Below are 18,498 nucleotides of genomic sequence, written 5' to 3' on the forward strand. Positions count from 1 at the left end.
GCAGTAAAATTTCTCAATAGAATTACTTTAAATTAAATTATGTACTTTTAACATACAGTTAAAAAAAAAAATAAAGCAGTTTCCCAATCTTAGTTTGAAATGTTTAAACTCTTAACATAATTAAAAAAGACTAGACAAAAACCCCACACTTTCACCTTTTGTGTTATTGATCTTTACTCACTTTTTAAAAGGTTGACTTCAGTTACCAAATGCTATGTCCAAAGCATATTTTAAAACCAGTCATCACATAATCAATGAGCCAACTGATGTATATTGAAAGAGATTTTTTTTCTGTAGAAGTTTTGGGTTTGTATATTTTTTTGCACAACCAAAATCAAAATTGTCCTAACCTTCCTGAACACTTTTACCAGTTCTCCTTAAGTATATACACAATTCAGATTTTATGGTTTTTCATCCCCATTTTCACACAGAAGATCTCTTGGCTTATAAGCAGAATAAAATGTCATCCTGTAACCCCTTTCCAAACCAGCTACACTGATCATGAAAACATGTGGCTAATGTTATTACTATGGTGCTATTCCAAACACATGAAAAAAAATTATGCTCTAACTCATTTAGGTCAGAAAGGAGATTTTGTTTTATTATTGCAATAAAATCAACAATTTAGGGTGTATAGTTAGTTTTAACCCTTTTGAATGAAGAAATATTCCCTACCAGTGGTAATACTTGAAACGAGGTCTCCAGTTGGGAGTTCGCAAAAGTGTCTGAACTGCGCAAGCCAGATTTACAAACATATAGCACATAAGGAAAAACCTGTTAAGAAAGGAAGAGCATTTTCTAATAAGAAATGTACTAGACAAATGTGCTTTAAAATGTAAACAGAATCCAAAAAAGGGAAGAAATGGATCCATTTTCCTGTGCACTGTGTTTACAGTGGCCAAGAGAACACAAGACATACATTAAGATTACTTATAGAATATTAGGCCTCAAAATATGGTATCACATGTATTTTGGAAACAAATGCAGCAAATAACTGACAATCATGGTGTATCATTTTTGGCTGGGACAGAGTTGATTTTCTCTTTCTATAGTAGCTCAGATGGTATCATGTTCTGGACAATGTCAATAAAATAAAATTCTATTCATATTCTAAAATGTTGAATTGTTTTTTCTGTCTCTGTTAGATGCACTTTACTTAAATAGCAGTAATTGTTATTTGAAAATCCAAGTTTTTTTAAAAGTGGAACATACTTTTATTAGCATTCAAGACCTCTGTCATGGAAAAAATTTTTTGGGCCTAGAAATCAGTTCAACCAAAACATTTTGTTGTTTTATATTATCTGTGGGATCAAATAGAAATACAATTTGCTAGAAAACAAAGTCTAACGTATTATTTCAAAAAGAAAAATAATTACCTACTTAATTTAAAAATAAAATACTATTTAACTTAAGAACACAAAACACCACACTCATACTTACATTGAAAGAATTGGTGCTACACTGTCCAATGAGGCTATCAAAATTCCTATTTCACAAATACCAGCAGTGAGGAGCAGAGCCCAAGTTGGTTCTCCATTTGCTTTTCCATGACCAAATATCTATTTCAATTCAAGATTAGGGAAAGCTGTTCATTATACAATTATGAGCCATGGTACAAATCATGAACTAACTTACTTAGTTCTAACTGGAACTAAAAGTAGACATTGGTTACAAAGGAAAATGATGCAATCTATACTGTAAAAAATCAAAACTAAAATTGCAGAACACATATTTCCAATATTAAATATGCTTACTAATGTAAGCAATGGCTACATAACATTAAAGTACAATTGCAGCTGTTGTTGAAATATTCTTAAATAAATTAAAAACCATATGGATAAGAAATTTATGCCCAGTAAAAAGTTAATACAGTATTTTTTGTAACACAGAAATGAGGTGTCAATTCAGTCCTTATCAACATAATAACATAAGGAGGACTTGGATAAGACTATGATCCTGCACAGAGCCCTACCCAAAACCATTTTGCATGTGGCAATTTCCTTTGTGGAGAATTCTATCCAGCTATACTGGTGACAGATAGCAAAATGCTTTGCCTGAAGTTCCAGTGGTATTTATTCTCTTCTGTATTTCTCCATTCAATTACAGAAATTAAGTCCTTATTCATTCTCCATACTGTCTTCTGTAGCTTCCTGTCCTCCATCAATTTTCCTACCATTATATTAAAATCCCCCTTTTTTCTACTCATGTTTCAAGTATTTTGGTTTTTTTTCCTTAAATATGTCATACTCTTGCTTCTATAATAATCTCCTTTCATTTCCTTGATTGTCCATGCAGTAGCCATATCACTCCAAAACTGCAAGTGCATCCTCAAGTGTCAAATCCCTCTTTAAATATACTGCTTCTCTTCAATTCCCTTTCTCTCACTTCCCAAACCACAAATCTTTTCCTTTTGATTCTTCACTCCTTTCAAGTCTAACTCTGAAGACATGTAATTATAATGTCACCCTCTCTGTACCAAATTTTTTCTTCAGGCAAAAGTAAATTTTTCTTGTTTCTCTTTCTCTATACTACCCAGCACTTACAACTTATTGCATTATAACCCCTTTGTGTTGACAAATCGAACTCCACCACTACTCAGTCCCTCCACCCTAGCATACTTAGTGTATTTACTTCCCATTACAGATACTGATACTCTTGCAAGTCTTGAGGTAAGCTTTCAAACTCCAAACTTCACCATAGAGATCACAGCTTTACTCTCCAGACACTATTATCTTTCCGAGCCTTATTTACTAATTTTTAATTCAAGTGTTGTTGTTTAGGTTTTGCAGAAGCAGCCAGCAAGAATTCTCTCATCATCTTCTGTTTGCCAGCTCCCTTACTTTGAGAAAAATCTGATTTATTTCTTCTTAAAACATGCACAGAGGTGTTGGAACAAATCTTCATGTTTGGAGTAGTGGGATAGAATTCTACTGTTATATCTTTGCTGACTTCGTTTACCTTACAAAAATGAATAAAAAGTAGGTTTATATCTCCATAATATGAGAAGTATTATGCATTTCCATAGTGAGATTAAATAACTGTTCACAAATACAAGCAGTAAACACAGCGTGGAGTCTAGAATTTCAGTTATTAGTTGCTTCTTAGTTCATTTATTTCCATTTATAGAATACTATATTCTCAGTTTGGAACCACTAACTTTCATGTGTAAGAACAAACATAATTAAATTGCACTGCACAAAAGTACTGAAGCTCAAACTTTGTCCTACAATAGCCTGATCTATTATTCTACACAAATAGAACTGAGTTCCAAATCTTTTCTTCACATTCTACAGGAACAGCAGAAATAATGCCTCATATTTTTTTGTCAAAATAGAAGTCACATTGGAAGTACTGTAACAACAAGAACAAAAGAAATCTCACTTGAATAAACGGTACAATGCCATCTCTTGCAATGGCCTGCAACAGCCGGGGTGCACCAGTGAGACTCTGGAGACCAGCGCCACATGTTGAAAAGAATGAACCAATCACAATAACCCATGGAGAAGGCCAGGCCAGTGTACCAACCACCAGATTTCCATTAACTGCTTCTCCAAACCTTAGGAAAGAACAGGGGAAACAAAAATAATTAAAACAAAACAAAAAAGAATCAGTAAGCATTAAAATAACTTTTAATATAGTTTCAACACCCACATTTCAATGTTTTTGGACAACAGCACTTTTTAACAATAAACACTATGTTACAGTACACACTATAGGATTTCCCAACCAAGCAATCTCTCTTTACCGTGCTGTTTTAAAGACAGTAAAATTGCTTCACATTAAGTGCTGCCTCTAAGCAGTTATGTAGCAATTACCAAATATCTTGGCAAACTTTTCAGAATTAACAGCAATAGCAGGAGTATGTACATATGTATCTTACAGATTCTTGTGACAGCTAGGAACTAGATGGCAGAAATCTGTTCCACTAGTAATACAAGTATACCCTGGGGCATAAGCAGGAGATTCACAAAAAGTATTAGCCCTTCCTTTTAAAAGTGTGACACTGACAGACAACAAGTAAACAGAGAAATTACTAGACACAACGATTTTGAGTTTTCCACATCTTCTGGCTGTTTTGCTACCTGATGCAATTTTTAATTTACTACAGCAAACAAGTGGGTAGAAGTCAGGAAGAGGTGCTTTCATCACAGTCCTGAGTGTCCCATCCAATACTACCGCCACTATTTTTTTTGATACTTAACTTAATGTTAATTTAGGCATGACTTGAATAAACTACAAAAATGTTATTCCTTGCTCACCCCTCCTTCGAATTGACAGTTTTGTTTTAAAAGCAAGTAAGGTTCTTGTAGTTCAATCTTACTGTTGTTAGTAAGCAGCCAAAATTTATTTTAAGGCTATCTCTACCGTATATATATATATATATATATCTCACTATTATGTTTTTCCAATGAGTTCAGGTTTTCCAAAATAAAAGGAAAAGTCTACAGAAATGAAAAAAGATAAAAACTAAGAAAAATTAAGTGCTTTTTATCTTTTCAGACCTGCTATTAAAATAGGGTCAAGAAACACAGCAATAAAGTGAATAAAATAAGTCAGTGTTCAAATTCTTGCTTATGCCCAAGTTTGGATGCATGACTACATATATTTTCAGCAGAGGGGAAACGAAAATGTAAATCACACTCCTCAAAATTATAGGACAAAACCCATAGTGTGCTTCTATATCAAGATTTATATAACTACACATTTATTCTTTGTTCAAATTCTAATGCCTGTTTTTTTAACTAAACACAGGATAGGAATAACTTGAAGAGATGTAAGAAACAGAAAAATGTACAACCTACTTTTTTCCCATTGCAGACATAACAATCATAATGAAAAAAGCCTCAAAACCCAGTTTTTAAACCAGACTAAAAATCCATACACTTTACTATTCTGATGGATTTCAGCCACATAAAAACTGGCAGCAATGTAAATGAAAGTTCATGGATTCAAGGCTCTTGCTGCTATGCAACCTGCTCTAATGATAGATAACAGCTTGGAAAATTCCCTTCCCCTCTGCCCTGTAAATTTAAAAAATGTGAGTTTATAGATATTAGCTCTGCATTAATTTCTTATTTCAGAATTCATTTACTATTTCCTAGGCAGTTTGATTTGACTTTTATATTTACTTTGAAGAAACAATTACCAGGTATTTTCACTGATGCGGCAATATAATTTTAAAGTGAAAATCACAGAATCAAAGAACGAGTAAGGTTGGAAGGGACCACAGTGGGTCACCTGATCCAACCTCTCTGCTCAAGCAGAGTTATGCCAGAGCACATTGCATGGGATTGCATCCAGATAGTTCTGTAATATCTCCAATGAGGGAGACTCCACAAGCTCTCTGGACAATCTGTTTCAGTGCTCAGTCACCCGCACAGTAAAGAAGTTCATCCTTGTATTCACGTGGAACTTCCTGTGCATCAGTTTCTGCCCATTGCTTCTTGTCCTGTTGGCTGGCATCACTGACAAGAGCCCAGGTCCATCTTCTTGGCACCCCTCCTTTACTTACTTAAATACATTGATGAGGTCCCCTCTCAGTTGTGTCTTCGTAAGGCTGAACAGGCCCAGTTCCCTCAGCCTTTCCTCGTAAGAGAGATGCTCCAATTCCTTTATCATCTTCATAGCCCTCCACTGGACCTCCAGGGACTCCATGTCTCTCATGTACTGAGGAGCCCAGAAATGGACACAGCAATCCAAATACTGCCTCACCAGGGCTGAGTAGAGGGGCAGGATCACCTCCCTCGACCTGCTGGCAATGCTCTTCCTCCTAGTGCAACCCAGGATTACACTGGTCTTCTTGGCCACAAGGGCATACTACTGGTCCAGTATAGAACCCTGGGGGACACAGGCCTCCAACTAGACTCTGCCACTGACCATGACCCTCTGGGATTTGCCAGTCAGCCACTTCTCAATCCACCTTACTCTCCACACTTCTTGAGTTTACCTATGAGGATGCTGTGAGAAACAATGTCAAAAGCCTTTCATGGAAGAAACCTGCTGCTTCTTGTATTAGTTTGATTAGAAACCAGCTTTTAACTTCCGGTTTTCCTTCTAGACTAATGAAATAAGTAGTCTCAGCATCAACTTCACCACCTTTTAAACAATACCCCACTGCCACAACCAAAAGCAAACCTGGGCCTCAGTAGAAAAGAGAACCAGACACCAGCAAGAAAACAAATGTGAAACCTGACAAAAATTTCATCTTAACCAACTTCTCCTAATGGAGAAATTGATAAAAATCTGGAGATTTTCGTCATGCTCATATCCATCACATTTATTCCCTTCATCCTTCATATTATGCCTTAAATTTGTCAGGCAATTACATGCTTGAAAATCAAGATGACTCCTGATGTACAACTGAGATTTTAAAACAAAAAATAGTCATATGTCTAGAGGAAATCATGATGGTGCACTGCAGTCTTATAAAGTCCCCTTGTCACATAACTCCCAAATTTTTTAATTGGTCTTCAAAAGCCTATTACTTCTCCCAAAGTAATATCCCCTTATCCCCATGCATCAGTTCTGCAAATACTAATTATGAGTTTCTTTGTCAAGGACATTTTATTAGGCTGGTTCAACTTCAAACATTTATCTTAGGTTCTGCTTCTGCTTCTTGAAGGCATACAGTCTGGTAACCTGACCAGTTTTTGCAGCCATCTCAGTTTAACAGACAAGCTTTCCCTCCAGTTTTAACCTAAGCAAAATAAATATATACCATATGCATATTTCACAGAAGAGCCATTAATAAGTCCTATTAATGTAACTTATGATTATACTCCCTGTAATATTAGAAGTTGAATACGACTTACTTATCTCTTAATATCACACCTTCTATACAGGCACCAAACAACACTATACAGGAGAGATCTGTTACTGAGACTGAAGGAAGATTACTCTCTAAAAAAATCACATAGAAAAAACCCCACCACTTTTCACCTAGGTATGAAATGAAAACATCCACAACAATGAAAGTATGTGTGTGCATTTCCTGGTTGCTTTTTGTTTGTTTTTTTTCGTTCTTCCATGCTACAATTTTTTAGTTTATGTTCTTCATGACTGTATTCGACTCATAGCGATTTGTGAAGTATTGGAAGTAGCCAGTTCATATATCATGCAACAGAACAGGTATTTTCTCATACAAATAAGCAAGTACTTGTGTACATTAGGTTTTTGAAGGACCGACAATTTCAATTGCTGGTTGTTTGGTTTAAGATCTGGTTATACTGAGTATAACAACCACCTGCCAACTGAAACATAATGCTAAAAACTGTTGGATCGCTTGACTAAAACCATCAATTATATATTGGAATTTGAAGCACTAGTAGAATATAGAATACATATATTTGTTAATAAATTTTGACATATTTTAATAATATTTATAAATAATACTGATATTTTAGACAAATATAAAATATTTCTTTTCAGTTTAGATTTCATTCATTTTATACTCAGGGAACTCTAACGACTTTCCGGTAAAAATTCTGTTGCACCTACAAAATGTAGACTAGAAAAAAGGATACAAATAAAAGATGTAGTTGAAATAGCCAAAATCGTTCCAGTAGGAATAGATTTCTGAGCATCCTTTAGATCTCCAGATCTGTTTGAACCTGCCATAATACCTTAAAAAGAGACAAAATTTATGTCATAAAAACAATTAGCAATAACTCCCTGTTACTAACTAATAGAATATGAACATCTAATTTTAAGCCAAATTTAACTCAGGGATTACCAATGGAGCAGGCTACAAAAGTATAATATAATCCTTCACAAATAGTCAATTTATAGCTTCATTTTATTCAGAAATCTGTGTTACTACCCACTTGAATAAGCAAATCCTATAAAGGTTAGTAAAAAGACAGATTAAAAAAAATATTTTTCAAGCATAACCTCAGAATAATTCTTGAAATGAAGGAGTAGCAAAATACTGGGGATGGATGTTATAAATTAATAGGGATTTAGCAATTTTAGCCAGTGTGACCTAAGGCACTGACTTTCTACTAAACAGACCATCAAAATAGCATATGCAAGCAAATCAATAAACTAACAAAAAAAAGCTTAGAAGCAAAAAAGAAAAGAGCAGGCAAGAAAAAGAATGGTTAGAAAAATCACATGTACACATGTATGTGAATCTAAAAAGAGAACAGAAGTACTTTGTAGAACATACTGTCATAGGAGGGAAAGAAACCCATACAATAACTATTTCTGCCATCTCTCCTAGAACTGACCTGACCACTGGAAGCAAAAACATAGAAGCTAATGTCAAGATGCTCCAGTGCAAAAACACTGTCAAACTCCATGGAATGAAACATTAACCATGGGTTCAGATATGATGAAATGTTGGTAAGCATCTGAAGTAAAGAAATGGGAGCAGTGGGGTTCAAACAATGAATACAAAGGGACACTTCCACTTGATAATACTAGCAAACAGTGCTGCAGCTTCTTATTGGAGTTCTGTTCTGTTACTTGATATTACTTCAGCTGGGACTTGAGAAGAAAAACATGTCTGGCTGTTTCAGTCAAGCGTGAGCTGAGGAAAATGAAATACAACTAGTTTAAGCTTGACAAAAAAGTCTACACAGTTAGTGTAGCAAAAAAATATTGGACATTTAAACAAAGCCCAGGCAGTTAACCAGGCAGCTTGAATACCTGCAGAATCATTTGAATATTAAACTGTTCTCATGCCTTTGAAGATTAAAGTATTATAAAGGTATGCATCTTATTTTGAATAAGCATTTAGTAACCCATAAGGATTTTGCCTTCTTTTCAGACATAGAAATGGCCCTTAAACAGATTTCCTGTTTAAGTCCTATAACCTCCAAAAGTCATCAGCCATGACCCATGTCTCCCTAGCACCAGAAGGTTTTAGGTATATAAACTTGGACACAGAAACTAGCAACAGAATGAGTCACCAATAAGATTGGTGAAAATGAAAAATTTTCACATGAAATTTTTTTTTCCAGGTATAAGTACACATTCTCAGGCAAGAAAAATAATTGTATCTACCTGTCACAGATGGGAAATAAATCCCTACAAGCATTGTGAAGTAGGTCATGATGTCTGTAAAAACATAAGGAAGTCCACCCATTTTTGACTCTTCTGATCCAGCAACTGATGGCTGATCTTTTTTCTCAACTATTGATCCTTTTTCTGAATAGGCACTCCAGAGATTATCTACAAGGTCGAGGAAAAAACAAAAATCAGTGTCATCTCTCTGTTTCAGGATATCGACTAGTGAGAATGCAATAATCCTAGGAATCAGATGCCTTTTTCTTACACAAAAATCATTACATTTCCCAGTATGATTAATACCAATAGTAACTGGTGGGCATTCCAGTCCATGCCAGTAAAAATGCAGTAGTGTGAGATGCGTCCTGCAAAATTTTCTCCTCCTTTAAAGGAAAATATAGAATTAAATTCTAATATATTTGTAGAACATACATTTCCATTGCGCAGGCACACAGATGTACTATTGTGAAAAAATAAGGAAACTTACTTCCAGGTTCCAGGAATCTCAGTATATACTAATACTTCTTGTTCTTGTGTTTTGAGGAGCAATATGAAAAAGAAATCCTACTTAACAGTAACTTGAGTTCTTTGAGACCTGCTGTACAGAATAATCCTGGATAACAGTTCAGGATTCAGCTGTTCATGGCTAAAGATTTCCACATGTTGACAAAAGCAGGGTAACCAGACTTCAGAAGATCACTGATAAGCAAAAAAACCCCCAGCAGAATATGGCTCAAATTCCCCAGCAAACTAAGCATATTTGTTTGAAGACTGATAGGTCAAAAAGCCAGAAACTTTTGAGAGCTTACATTTATGGAAACACTGGTTCTGTACCTTGATAAGATTGTGAGAACAGCCCACACTGATTCTTATTTGAAAATGAGATAAGTTGTCCTATCATATGTGAGGAAACAAAGTGGATACTCTCCTGCCCTGTCAAGAAGGCAAAGGATTTTACAGGAAATAAACAATTCCCATGGACTGCCAGCATGATCAAATAGCCAATTTTCAGACATCCTGAATAACTTTAGGGAATTCAAGTACAATATTTTAAGTTTTTATAATAGCAAGAAGTAACCTTGAGTAAAATAGAAGATGGACTTTGAACCATTAGTGGCCAAAGATAGGGTACTCATACCCAGATTTTTAACAAAAATCTTACAATCGGTAAGCATATACGGAAGTGTGCATGAGAAGCAGAAGAGAAAGCAGATCAAAGATTAAAAGTAAGTATCATTTGGTAAAGAATGCTATGTGTATTCAATCAAATGAAGAAGAGTAACAGACTGATCTAGAGATAAAACTGAAGCCTAAGAAGAGTTAATGAAACAAGAGAATTTTAAATTTCAGGAATTTGAGAAGTGACGTAAAATAAGACTAGATCTCCAAATTAGCATCTACCTACCCCCTGTGAAACATAAGAAGAAAGTCCAAAATTAGTTTGTAACTGCCAATCAAGAGCACTTAATCTCTTAATGAGCACTCAACAGCTTGTGTCCTTTATTCAGCATGACATATGGAGTGACAGTGACTTGAGCACTGCGATGCATACAACTTAATTGTGGAACTGTGCATGCCAGCACAAGTGGATAAAATTGGCTTAGATATTTTGTTAAATAGAAATCACTTTCCTATTTCACAGCATGTCACACAGAGCTTTCCTATGCTCATTTTCCCAAAAGTGATAATTCAAGTGGACTTGAAAGTTGGGGTGAGAAAAAAGAATAACTTTCCAGAAAAGTCCAGACATTTGTCCCTTCTAGGACCATTCCTTGATTGCGAAGGCTCCTCTAGCAACATTGAGGATACATACACAAGAACTGGTACAATGTATCAGACCAACATGCTACCATGAAGCAGAACAACGTTGATTAAACCTAGTTGCAGAATTGTATCATTTTTGTTAGAGTTACAGGAGTATTTAGTCAGTCACTCGCAGAATGATTTGTTATTGTTAGGACAACATTCACAGAAGGTATATAAGAGATGAATACTTATTGTATATGAGTGCCCAAGAAATGGTGTGGACTTATCACACTTCCTAAGACATGCAGTCACGGCATCTGAATACTCCCAGCCACAGCTCAAGAAACTTTAATTTGCAAAGCCTGCAGCTCCAAAGTCTTCACACAATGTAGAACATATATCAACTGGAAGAAAACTCTCCTTGAGAAATCTGTGCCACTTGAGCTCAAGCGAACACTAGGTATCAGAATGTGTGCTCACACTCAGCAAGTAGAACACCTAGTTTTAGCATTTGGTGTAATTAGGTTAGTGAAATTGTTACAAAGTAGTTCTTGTTCAGAGAAATGTTAATCAGCGAACGGGAGCAGAGCACGCACTTCCAAAAGCAGGGAAAGCAGTACTCAGCCCAAAATCTCCAAGAACACTGAAAGACCTGAGGTTGAGGCGAAATAATATTGATACCCAAGGACAAACAGAAAGCCATTTCTTTCATTTAAAAGTGTTTCAGGGAGACGTAGAAATTAAAGACTCATGAGTAGCACCTGCACAGGAACAGTCAACAGCAACAATAGCAGTTGATAGAGGCAATAAACATAGGAATTATCTTTGGGTTCTGACAAAACATAGTAGTTATTCACAGTTTTTCTTGAGTTTTGAAAAACTGGGGAAGCCTCAACTCAGTTTTTGTAAAAGAAAACTGTCAGAACTATTCCAATTCTTTGAGGGAAACATAAATTAAGGCAATCCACTTAGATCAGTCCATCTGTATTTCCCATGTTTTTAAAATATTGCTCACCCAAGGAATCTATAGCAGACATTGGATAAGAGGAAATGTCCTCACATGGATAAAAAAAAAACAGTTCAAAGACAGAAAGTAACAGGTAAAAGTAATGAATAAAATATCCATTCCTCCAAGATGTCTCTTGAGTTCATTTAGTCCATGACTGTGGGTTCTATCTGTCCTAGGTGTCTTCCAGGGCAGGAGGGCTGGTTGCAAGCTGCATCAGGAGCTCACGACTGGTGTATCTATAGTAGTCCATACTTATTGTCCGTGGTTAAGTCCACTTCTCAATCACAGGCCCATCAGTATCTTGCATCTCTTTCCTGATGACCTAAGATACCATGGGCCCACTGAGCCAGAAATAATTCAGCCTATGTTGCCAGTCCACATCCACCTGAGAGACTTCATTCTTGGCTGCCCAATGCACTTGTCTGTTGTTGCGATGTTGTTTGATAGCATGACTTTGGGGTGTGTATGCATCTACACAGCATGCTTTTACAGCCACCTTCTCTACCCAGGCAGCGATGTCTTAGCACAATTCAGCAGACTCGGTGGCTTTGCCTCTGTGCTGCCAGTAGGTCATTTTCTATAGTTCTAGCCACTGCTACAGAGCATTTACTTAAAGCCAGCTGGATGGCATTCAGCTCCACAACCTGATTTGATCCACCTTGTCCCTCAATAGCTTCTGTGACTCAGCACATAGGACTCCATGGAGCAGCTTTCCATTTTCCATGTATTCCTACAATATGACAGGGACTATCAGTAAAGAGAACATAACACCTTTCATTTTCCAGTAGCTGATTATATGGTGGGGCCTCCTCAGCAGGTGTCATCTTTTCCTCCTCTGATGTTAGTATGAAATTTTCAACTTTGGACTAGTTTGTGATGACTTCCAAGATCCCTGTGTAATTGGGGTTTCCTCTTCAAGCTTGCTGTGTGATCAGCGTGACCCACTTACTCCATGTAACGTCAGTGGCATGATGTATGGAAAGGATTCTCCCTTTGAATATCTAGTCCAGCACTGGCATTCAGGATGCCAGGAGGAGCTGTACTTTAGTGCCAATCACTTCTGAAGAAGCTTGAATCCCTTTATAATATCCAGTTATAATGCCAGTAGCCCTTTTTCAGATGATCTTCATGTTGTTGGAGTCAGATATCTGCCTGAAGCACTGTTTGTTCTCCTTTCATTGACATCAGTGCCAATGAGTTGGCATACAATGATGGCATACACTGTACAAATTTCTGCCATGTGGATTGTGTACAATGAGCCTCATCTGGATCTACAGGGGACTGTTTGTTATTTGAATCCCTATGGATTACCTTCAGCACAGCTAATTCTCTCAGGTACTGGATACCTTTCTCCATGGTGGTCCACCTGCTTGGGCGCAGTGCTAGGTCATCCTTGTGAAAATACCTTTCCTTCATGCTTGACAGCAGTTGCCTCCAGAGGCTGCGTTTCTGTCTTCTTCCCAATCCCCTTGCCAGTGCTGGCATCCCAAGTCTGGGATCCCAGTTGCTTGGCTTCACTACCATGTAGTTGCACATCAGCAGCAATATCCCAGCATCAGAGCAGCTAAGTCACTAGGGGCTCACCCAACTGGTGGCTGAAATTTTTTTTGCAGATCTCACAGCTCACCTGGAGATAGGGATTGGGTGATTATCTCTGGTCCTGCCTGTTCCTCCTCTTGTGAGGGCCTGCCTTCCTCTTCATACCTCACTAAGTGAACTGATTTTGTCTTGGATTTCTTTTTCTATATAGGGGCAACTGCTACTGGCACAGGTTGTTCCTCTGGTTCAGCTGCAGTTTGAGTGGCTACAGTGCCTGTCAGTCTGCTTTCCTCCTCTTCCCCCTGAGACTGCTTTCTAGTATCAAGGAATGCACAGTAAATAGTAGCCAGGGCCCAGCACGCTGCAAAACTTCACACCTCCCTGGAATTGCTGCAGCATTTTTCCTTCAAGTATTCTGTCACTTTACCAGGGTCCTGTAGTTGTTCAGGAGTGACGTTCCAAACCATTGGAGCACAATAATCCTTCAAAAGCTGGCCCATTTTCTCCCACCTTCCATGTCACTCATGACCCTTGGGGCAGATCTCTGAATAACGTCCCTAGAAAACTCCTTCACTCTAAACATGGTGTAGACTGAGGACACATGGCAGGCTTACCACCAAAAATATTATTTCCTTAACATCTAAACAGAATTCAGATTCTCAAAATGTAACAGGCTGAAGGGCGTGGAAAAGGCCAGGAAAAGGGGGTGAAAAGCTGGGGAAAATCATCCTCCCCTGATCTCCCCACAGAGTGTGTATGATTAATAAACATGCAAAGGTAGTGCTCAAGGTTAAGAGTCGGAGAGCAACATTCAAGATACATCCCAAATGACCCTTGACGTTATCATGTCATAAATTGACATCCCAGGGTACATCAGCAAAGAAATCCTGATCCCTCTTGCTACTCTGAAAAATATCATGAGGAGTGCACACAGGAATATATACAGGCTTAGGTAAGACTCCCACATAAACTGACCATGCAACACTGTGACCAGTGGCTCTATACCTAAAATAAAAAATGCCTGGATCAAATTTGTTTCCAACCCGCTCTGGGCAGTCTGTTGTTATCTCAACCCATTGTGCCTTACCTCAGATACCAAATAAAGACTTCTGTGGTTTAGGAATAGTACTCCCCAGTTAAGTGTTCCCACTAACACACTCCAAACCATGCTGCCACTCGCTCACTTTTCCTCTTCCCCTGTGGCTGGTTGGAGAGGAGAATTGGAGGCACAAAAGGTAAAGATAAGAGGTTAAGAACAAGATACTGGATACAGCAACAATGTTAATAACAAAAAGCATACGAAAGAGAGAATGATGCACATGCAAAAATGCTCACCATGGAGCTCCACCTGATTGCAGCCATGCCACCACAACTGTTACAGTGGGGATACTGTAACACGCCTATATCAAACCAGGAGTCCTGTGGAAAAGAAATATATATAGACGGATTCTTGATAGATGTTTCAGAGAGATGTTTATTTCCCCAGCCGCATGGCCGGGCTCTGCCGAGGAACTGTTACAGTCACGGGACCAAGGGTCCTTGCCCGCGCAGGAAACACAAACCAACCAATGGGGAACGAGGCTGACCAGGGGCAGGGAACCCCCGTGTCTCCCCTTAGGGCTACATGGCGGGGGGAGGAGACCCCGACACACAACCACTCCCTTTGCCTTGGAACTGGTGCCACCCAACCACTCCCTCCACCTTGGAATCAGCACCATGTTTATTTGACCAGAAGGAACCCCTTCTCTTGGGAAAATACTCCCCCTTGCTTCCAGCAATGGCATGAAGTGGTGTAGAATAACCGCTGGAACCAAGACACCCAGGTCTTTTGCCAAGACACCTAGGATATTCCTCTTTTGCCTCAGCAAAATCTGGGAGGGTTGAAACTTTTGAATTATAAACAAAAGCAAAATCTGTAAATGAAAACTAGGAGTTCTTGATTAAATGTCTTGTTTTCCCTTACAGATACTGTACGAGAAACAACTGCAGCTCAACAAGCACTTTTGGTGGCTAAAAACATTGACTTATTTCCAACAAATCAAGAACGTTTTACTGAAGGAAATACAGATGTGTGGTGGATTGTTCATGATGGTGGTATGCTGATGTTGCTGCCTTTTCTCCTTCGACAGCACAAGGCAAGGACAACAGAAAATGGCTGGGATTTAGTTTTCTAGCACTGAATGGTTCTAAGCATATCTAATTCAATACTCCTTCACGTTGTTCAAATTATGCATGGTAGTAGCAATCACCGTGTTACAAACTGTTATAATGTATCTTTTTGGTAGGTTTGGAGAAAATGTAAAATGCGTATCTTCACCGTCGCTCAAATGGATGATAATAGTATTCAAATGAAGAAGGATCTTCAGATGTTCTTATACCATCTTAGACTGAATGCTCAAGTGGAAGTTGTTGAAATGGTTTGTTACTAAATATTTTTAAGGTGATACTGGGACTAAACTTGGGAAAACAGATTTAGCTTTTTTCAAATAAAGAGACATTAGCCCAAATACAGAAATTGAAAGATTCCAGACCCACAGAGAACAAGAAGATAAGCATCGTTGTCTTACCGTGTTACAATGCTAGTGTACATGGTGGTGAGTTTAATGGGTTTGTCAAGCAGAGTTTGAGATGTTTGATGTGTTAATTCTTACTTTATTTATGAGGACTAGTCCATAGAGCTGGTTCATTCAGGAAGGAAAAAGCTTGACTTTTTAGCAAGCAGTGAAATGGAAGGCTGAATGTGCTTAATCTAATAAGCTATGACAGATGGTATGGGACAGGATGAACTTGTCCATGTCTCTAACTGCTGGAAGAATACCTCTCTGGAATAAGGAATTCCTAGTCTCAAATGAGAGTTGTTTTTGGCATCACCAGCCTCAGCCAGCACTGAACAGCAAGACAGTATAGCTACAGTTTCACAAGTCAAGGTAGTGACAAAATGAATTTTGTAACTTTTTTCCTTTTCTAAATGTGGGTCATAAACTGTTTAAGAGGAAAGGACTAAAGCTATACTCTGTCTAGGTCCACTTTTTTTGGAAACTAAGGATGTAATTTCCAGCACTAAAAGGTGACTAGCATAATGCCCAAAGTAAGGCGCATGGAAAAAAAAAACCAACCAAAACTTCTGCTCATTCTGAAGTGGGATGAAGATGAGTAAACTGGTTCAAAACTTCTACCACCACTAGTTTCTAGAATCACCAGAACTTATTAAAAAGATTTATCATGCTAATCAATCATAAAACAATTTTAGGAATTGTTTTAATTACTTAGGAAAAATTTACATGTGAAAGATTTACTATTCTTTGCTTAGACTACTAAATATGAAAGTCTAAAAAGCTGTGGCATGTACAGTTGAATGAACACAGAGTGCCATAAAAAGGCTCAGCCTTGGTTGGATTTTGAGCAGAAGACAGTATAGAAAGTTGTGCTGGTTTCAGCTGGGGTAGAGTTAATTTTTTTCATGGTGGCTGGTATGGGGCTGTGTTTTGGATTTGTTCTTGATTAAATGTCAGGGTTGGTAATATAGAGATGTTTTTGTTATTGTTGAGCAGGGATTACACAGAGCCAAGATCTTTTCTTCTTTTTGTACTGCCACACTGACAAGGAAGTTAGGGGAGGTTGGGAGGAGACACTGTTGGGACAGATGATCCAAACTGACTAAAGGGATATTCCAGACCATATGACATCATGCTCAATATATAAGGTGGGGAGAAGAGGGAGGAAGGGGGGAATGTTTGCAGTGATGCAGTTTGTCTTCCCAAGTAACCATTATGCATGATGGGGACCTGCCCATGGGAAGCATTGAATTAATTCCTTGTTTTGCTTTGCTTGTGTGCACAGTTTTTGCTTTTCCTATTAAACTGTCTTTATCTCAACTAATGAGTTCTCTAGCTTTTATCCCTCTGATTCTCTCCCAAATCCACTTGTGAGGGAGTGAGTGAGAGTCTGCATGAGCCTTGGTTGCTGGCTAGTGTTAAACCACTACAGAAATACAATTTATTCTTTTCTGCTGTGGGTAATATTTAATTCTGGGAATCTTCCAGAGGATAAGAGATACCTTACAAGTCAGTGACAACACAGGTGACTGCTGTAGATTTTTGTGTTGCATTTTAGTTTTGAGCCAATGTGAGAATATATTTCAGAATTTTTTCCTAATGGCTTCTGTTTATGGACATTTCTCACTGATGCAAGGATAATGTGTTATTTGTGCCTCTGGACAGTTTTTAAGCAAACAGGTGTACACACATGCTTAGGTGGAGGCAATGCAGGCCCAGTTTAAATAACTGCTTTCAACTCTCACTTCGGCAGCCTAGTTGGAACAGAATAGTGGAAAGTCTGTTCCAAGTACCTAAAATTTAGATAAAACAACAATAGTATTGTTACAGTAGGATAGGTCACTGTATGAAATTGCTGTTCGAAGATTAAGTTTTAAGAATGAGGACAGAAGTGATTGATAAATTATATGCTTAGGATTACTCTATTGCCATGAAAACATCCAGGACCACTGAATGAATACAGGTATGAGATACACTGTCTAAATGTTGTTCTTCCAAGTAGTACTTTTCTTCTGGTGTTTCTAATGCCAATTTATTTTGCAGTTTGAAAATGATATTTCTGCGTTCACGTATGAGAAGACACTTATGATGGAACAGCGATCTCAGATGCTAAAACAGATGCAGCTATCAAAGAATGAGAGGGAAAGGGAGGTAGGAACTTTGACTTGACAAGATGTTCTGTGAAAAATCTGAAAGTACTATCTTTGGGCTGTGGCTTCTTATCAGTTTCTAACTAGTTAAGAACTTTCGTAACTGCATTCTGTGTTTCTCTACAACCAGTTTTACTTGTGTGCCAGTTTGGACAAATTTGGAAATATATCCTCTGAGAGAAGGCAGGTTACAACCACCCCTCCCCCCACCAGGCTCAGGAAAAAACTAATTTTCCTCGAAGAAAGTGAAAGAGATAAAAACTATTTATTTAACAAACACACCAGAGAGGATAATAATGCTAAATAGTAAAACCTCTTACTGTGGAGAAAAAAACCTGGGAAAATTTCAGAGTCCTTCCATAGGTAGACTCTCTCTTCCTCCTCAAAGCTGGGACAGGGTGGGGCCCCCTCCTCTAGGGCCTCCACTTCTGTGGAAAAGGTCCCGATGTGTTCTGATGTTGAAACAGTCCAAAAAAGAAGGGGAAAAAAA

General features: G+C 37.9%; 1 protein-coding gene across 1 annotated transcript in view; it reads right to left on the bottom strand.

The window, feature by feature from the left end:
* The window catches only part of LOC138100674 (solute carrier family 12 member 7-like), a 34,496-nt gene extending 21,376 nt beyond the window's left edge, over nt 1-13,120 (bottom strand). The window contains exons 1-7 of the mRNA XM_068998555.1: nt 13,111-13,120; nt 9,007-9,231; nt 7,524-7,622; nt 6,813-6,870; nt 3,382-3,556; nt 1,441-1,559; nt 676-774 (exon numbers count right to left, since the gene is read on the bottom strand). Of these exons, the coding sequence (XP_068854656.1) occupies nt 676-774; nt 1,441-1,559; nt 3,382-3,556; nt 6,813-6,870; nt 7,524-7,622; nt 9,007-9,231; nt 13,111-13,120 (785 nt within the window). The remainder of the gene's footprint in view (nt 1-675; nt 775-1,440; nt 1,560-3,381; nt 3,557-6,812; nt 6,871-7,523; nt 7,623-9,006; nt 9,232-13,110) is intronic.
* Between the last annotated feature and the right edge of the window lie 5,378 nt (nt 13,121-18,498).

Source organism: Aphelocoma coerulescens, unplaced genomic scaffold (genome assembly GCF_041296385.1).
Source record: "Aphelocoma coerulescens isolate FSJ_1873_10779 unplaced genomic scaffold, UR_Acoe_1.0 HiC_scaffold_128, whole genome shotgun sequence".
NCBI lineage: Eukaryota > Metazoa > Chordata > Aves > Passeriformes > Corvidae > Aphelocoma > Aphelocoma coerulescens.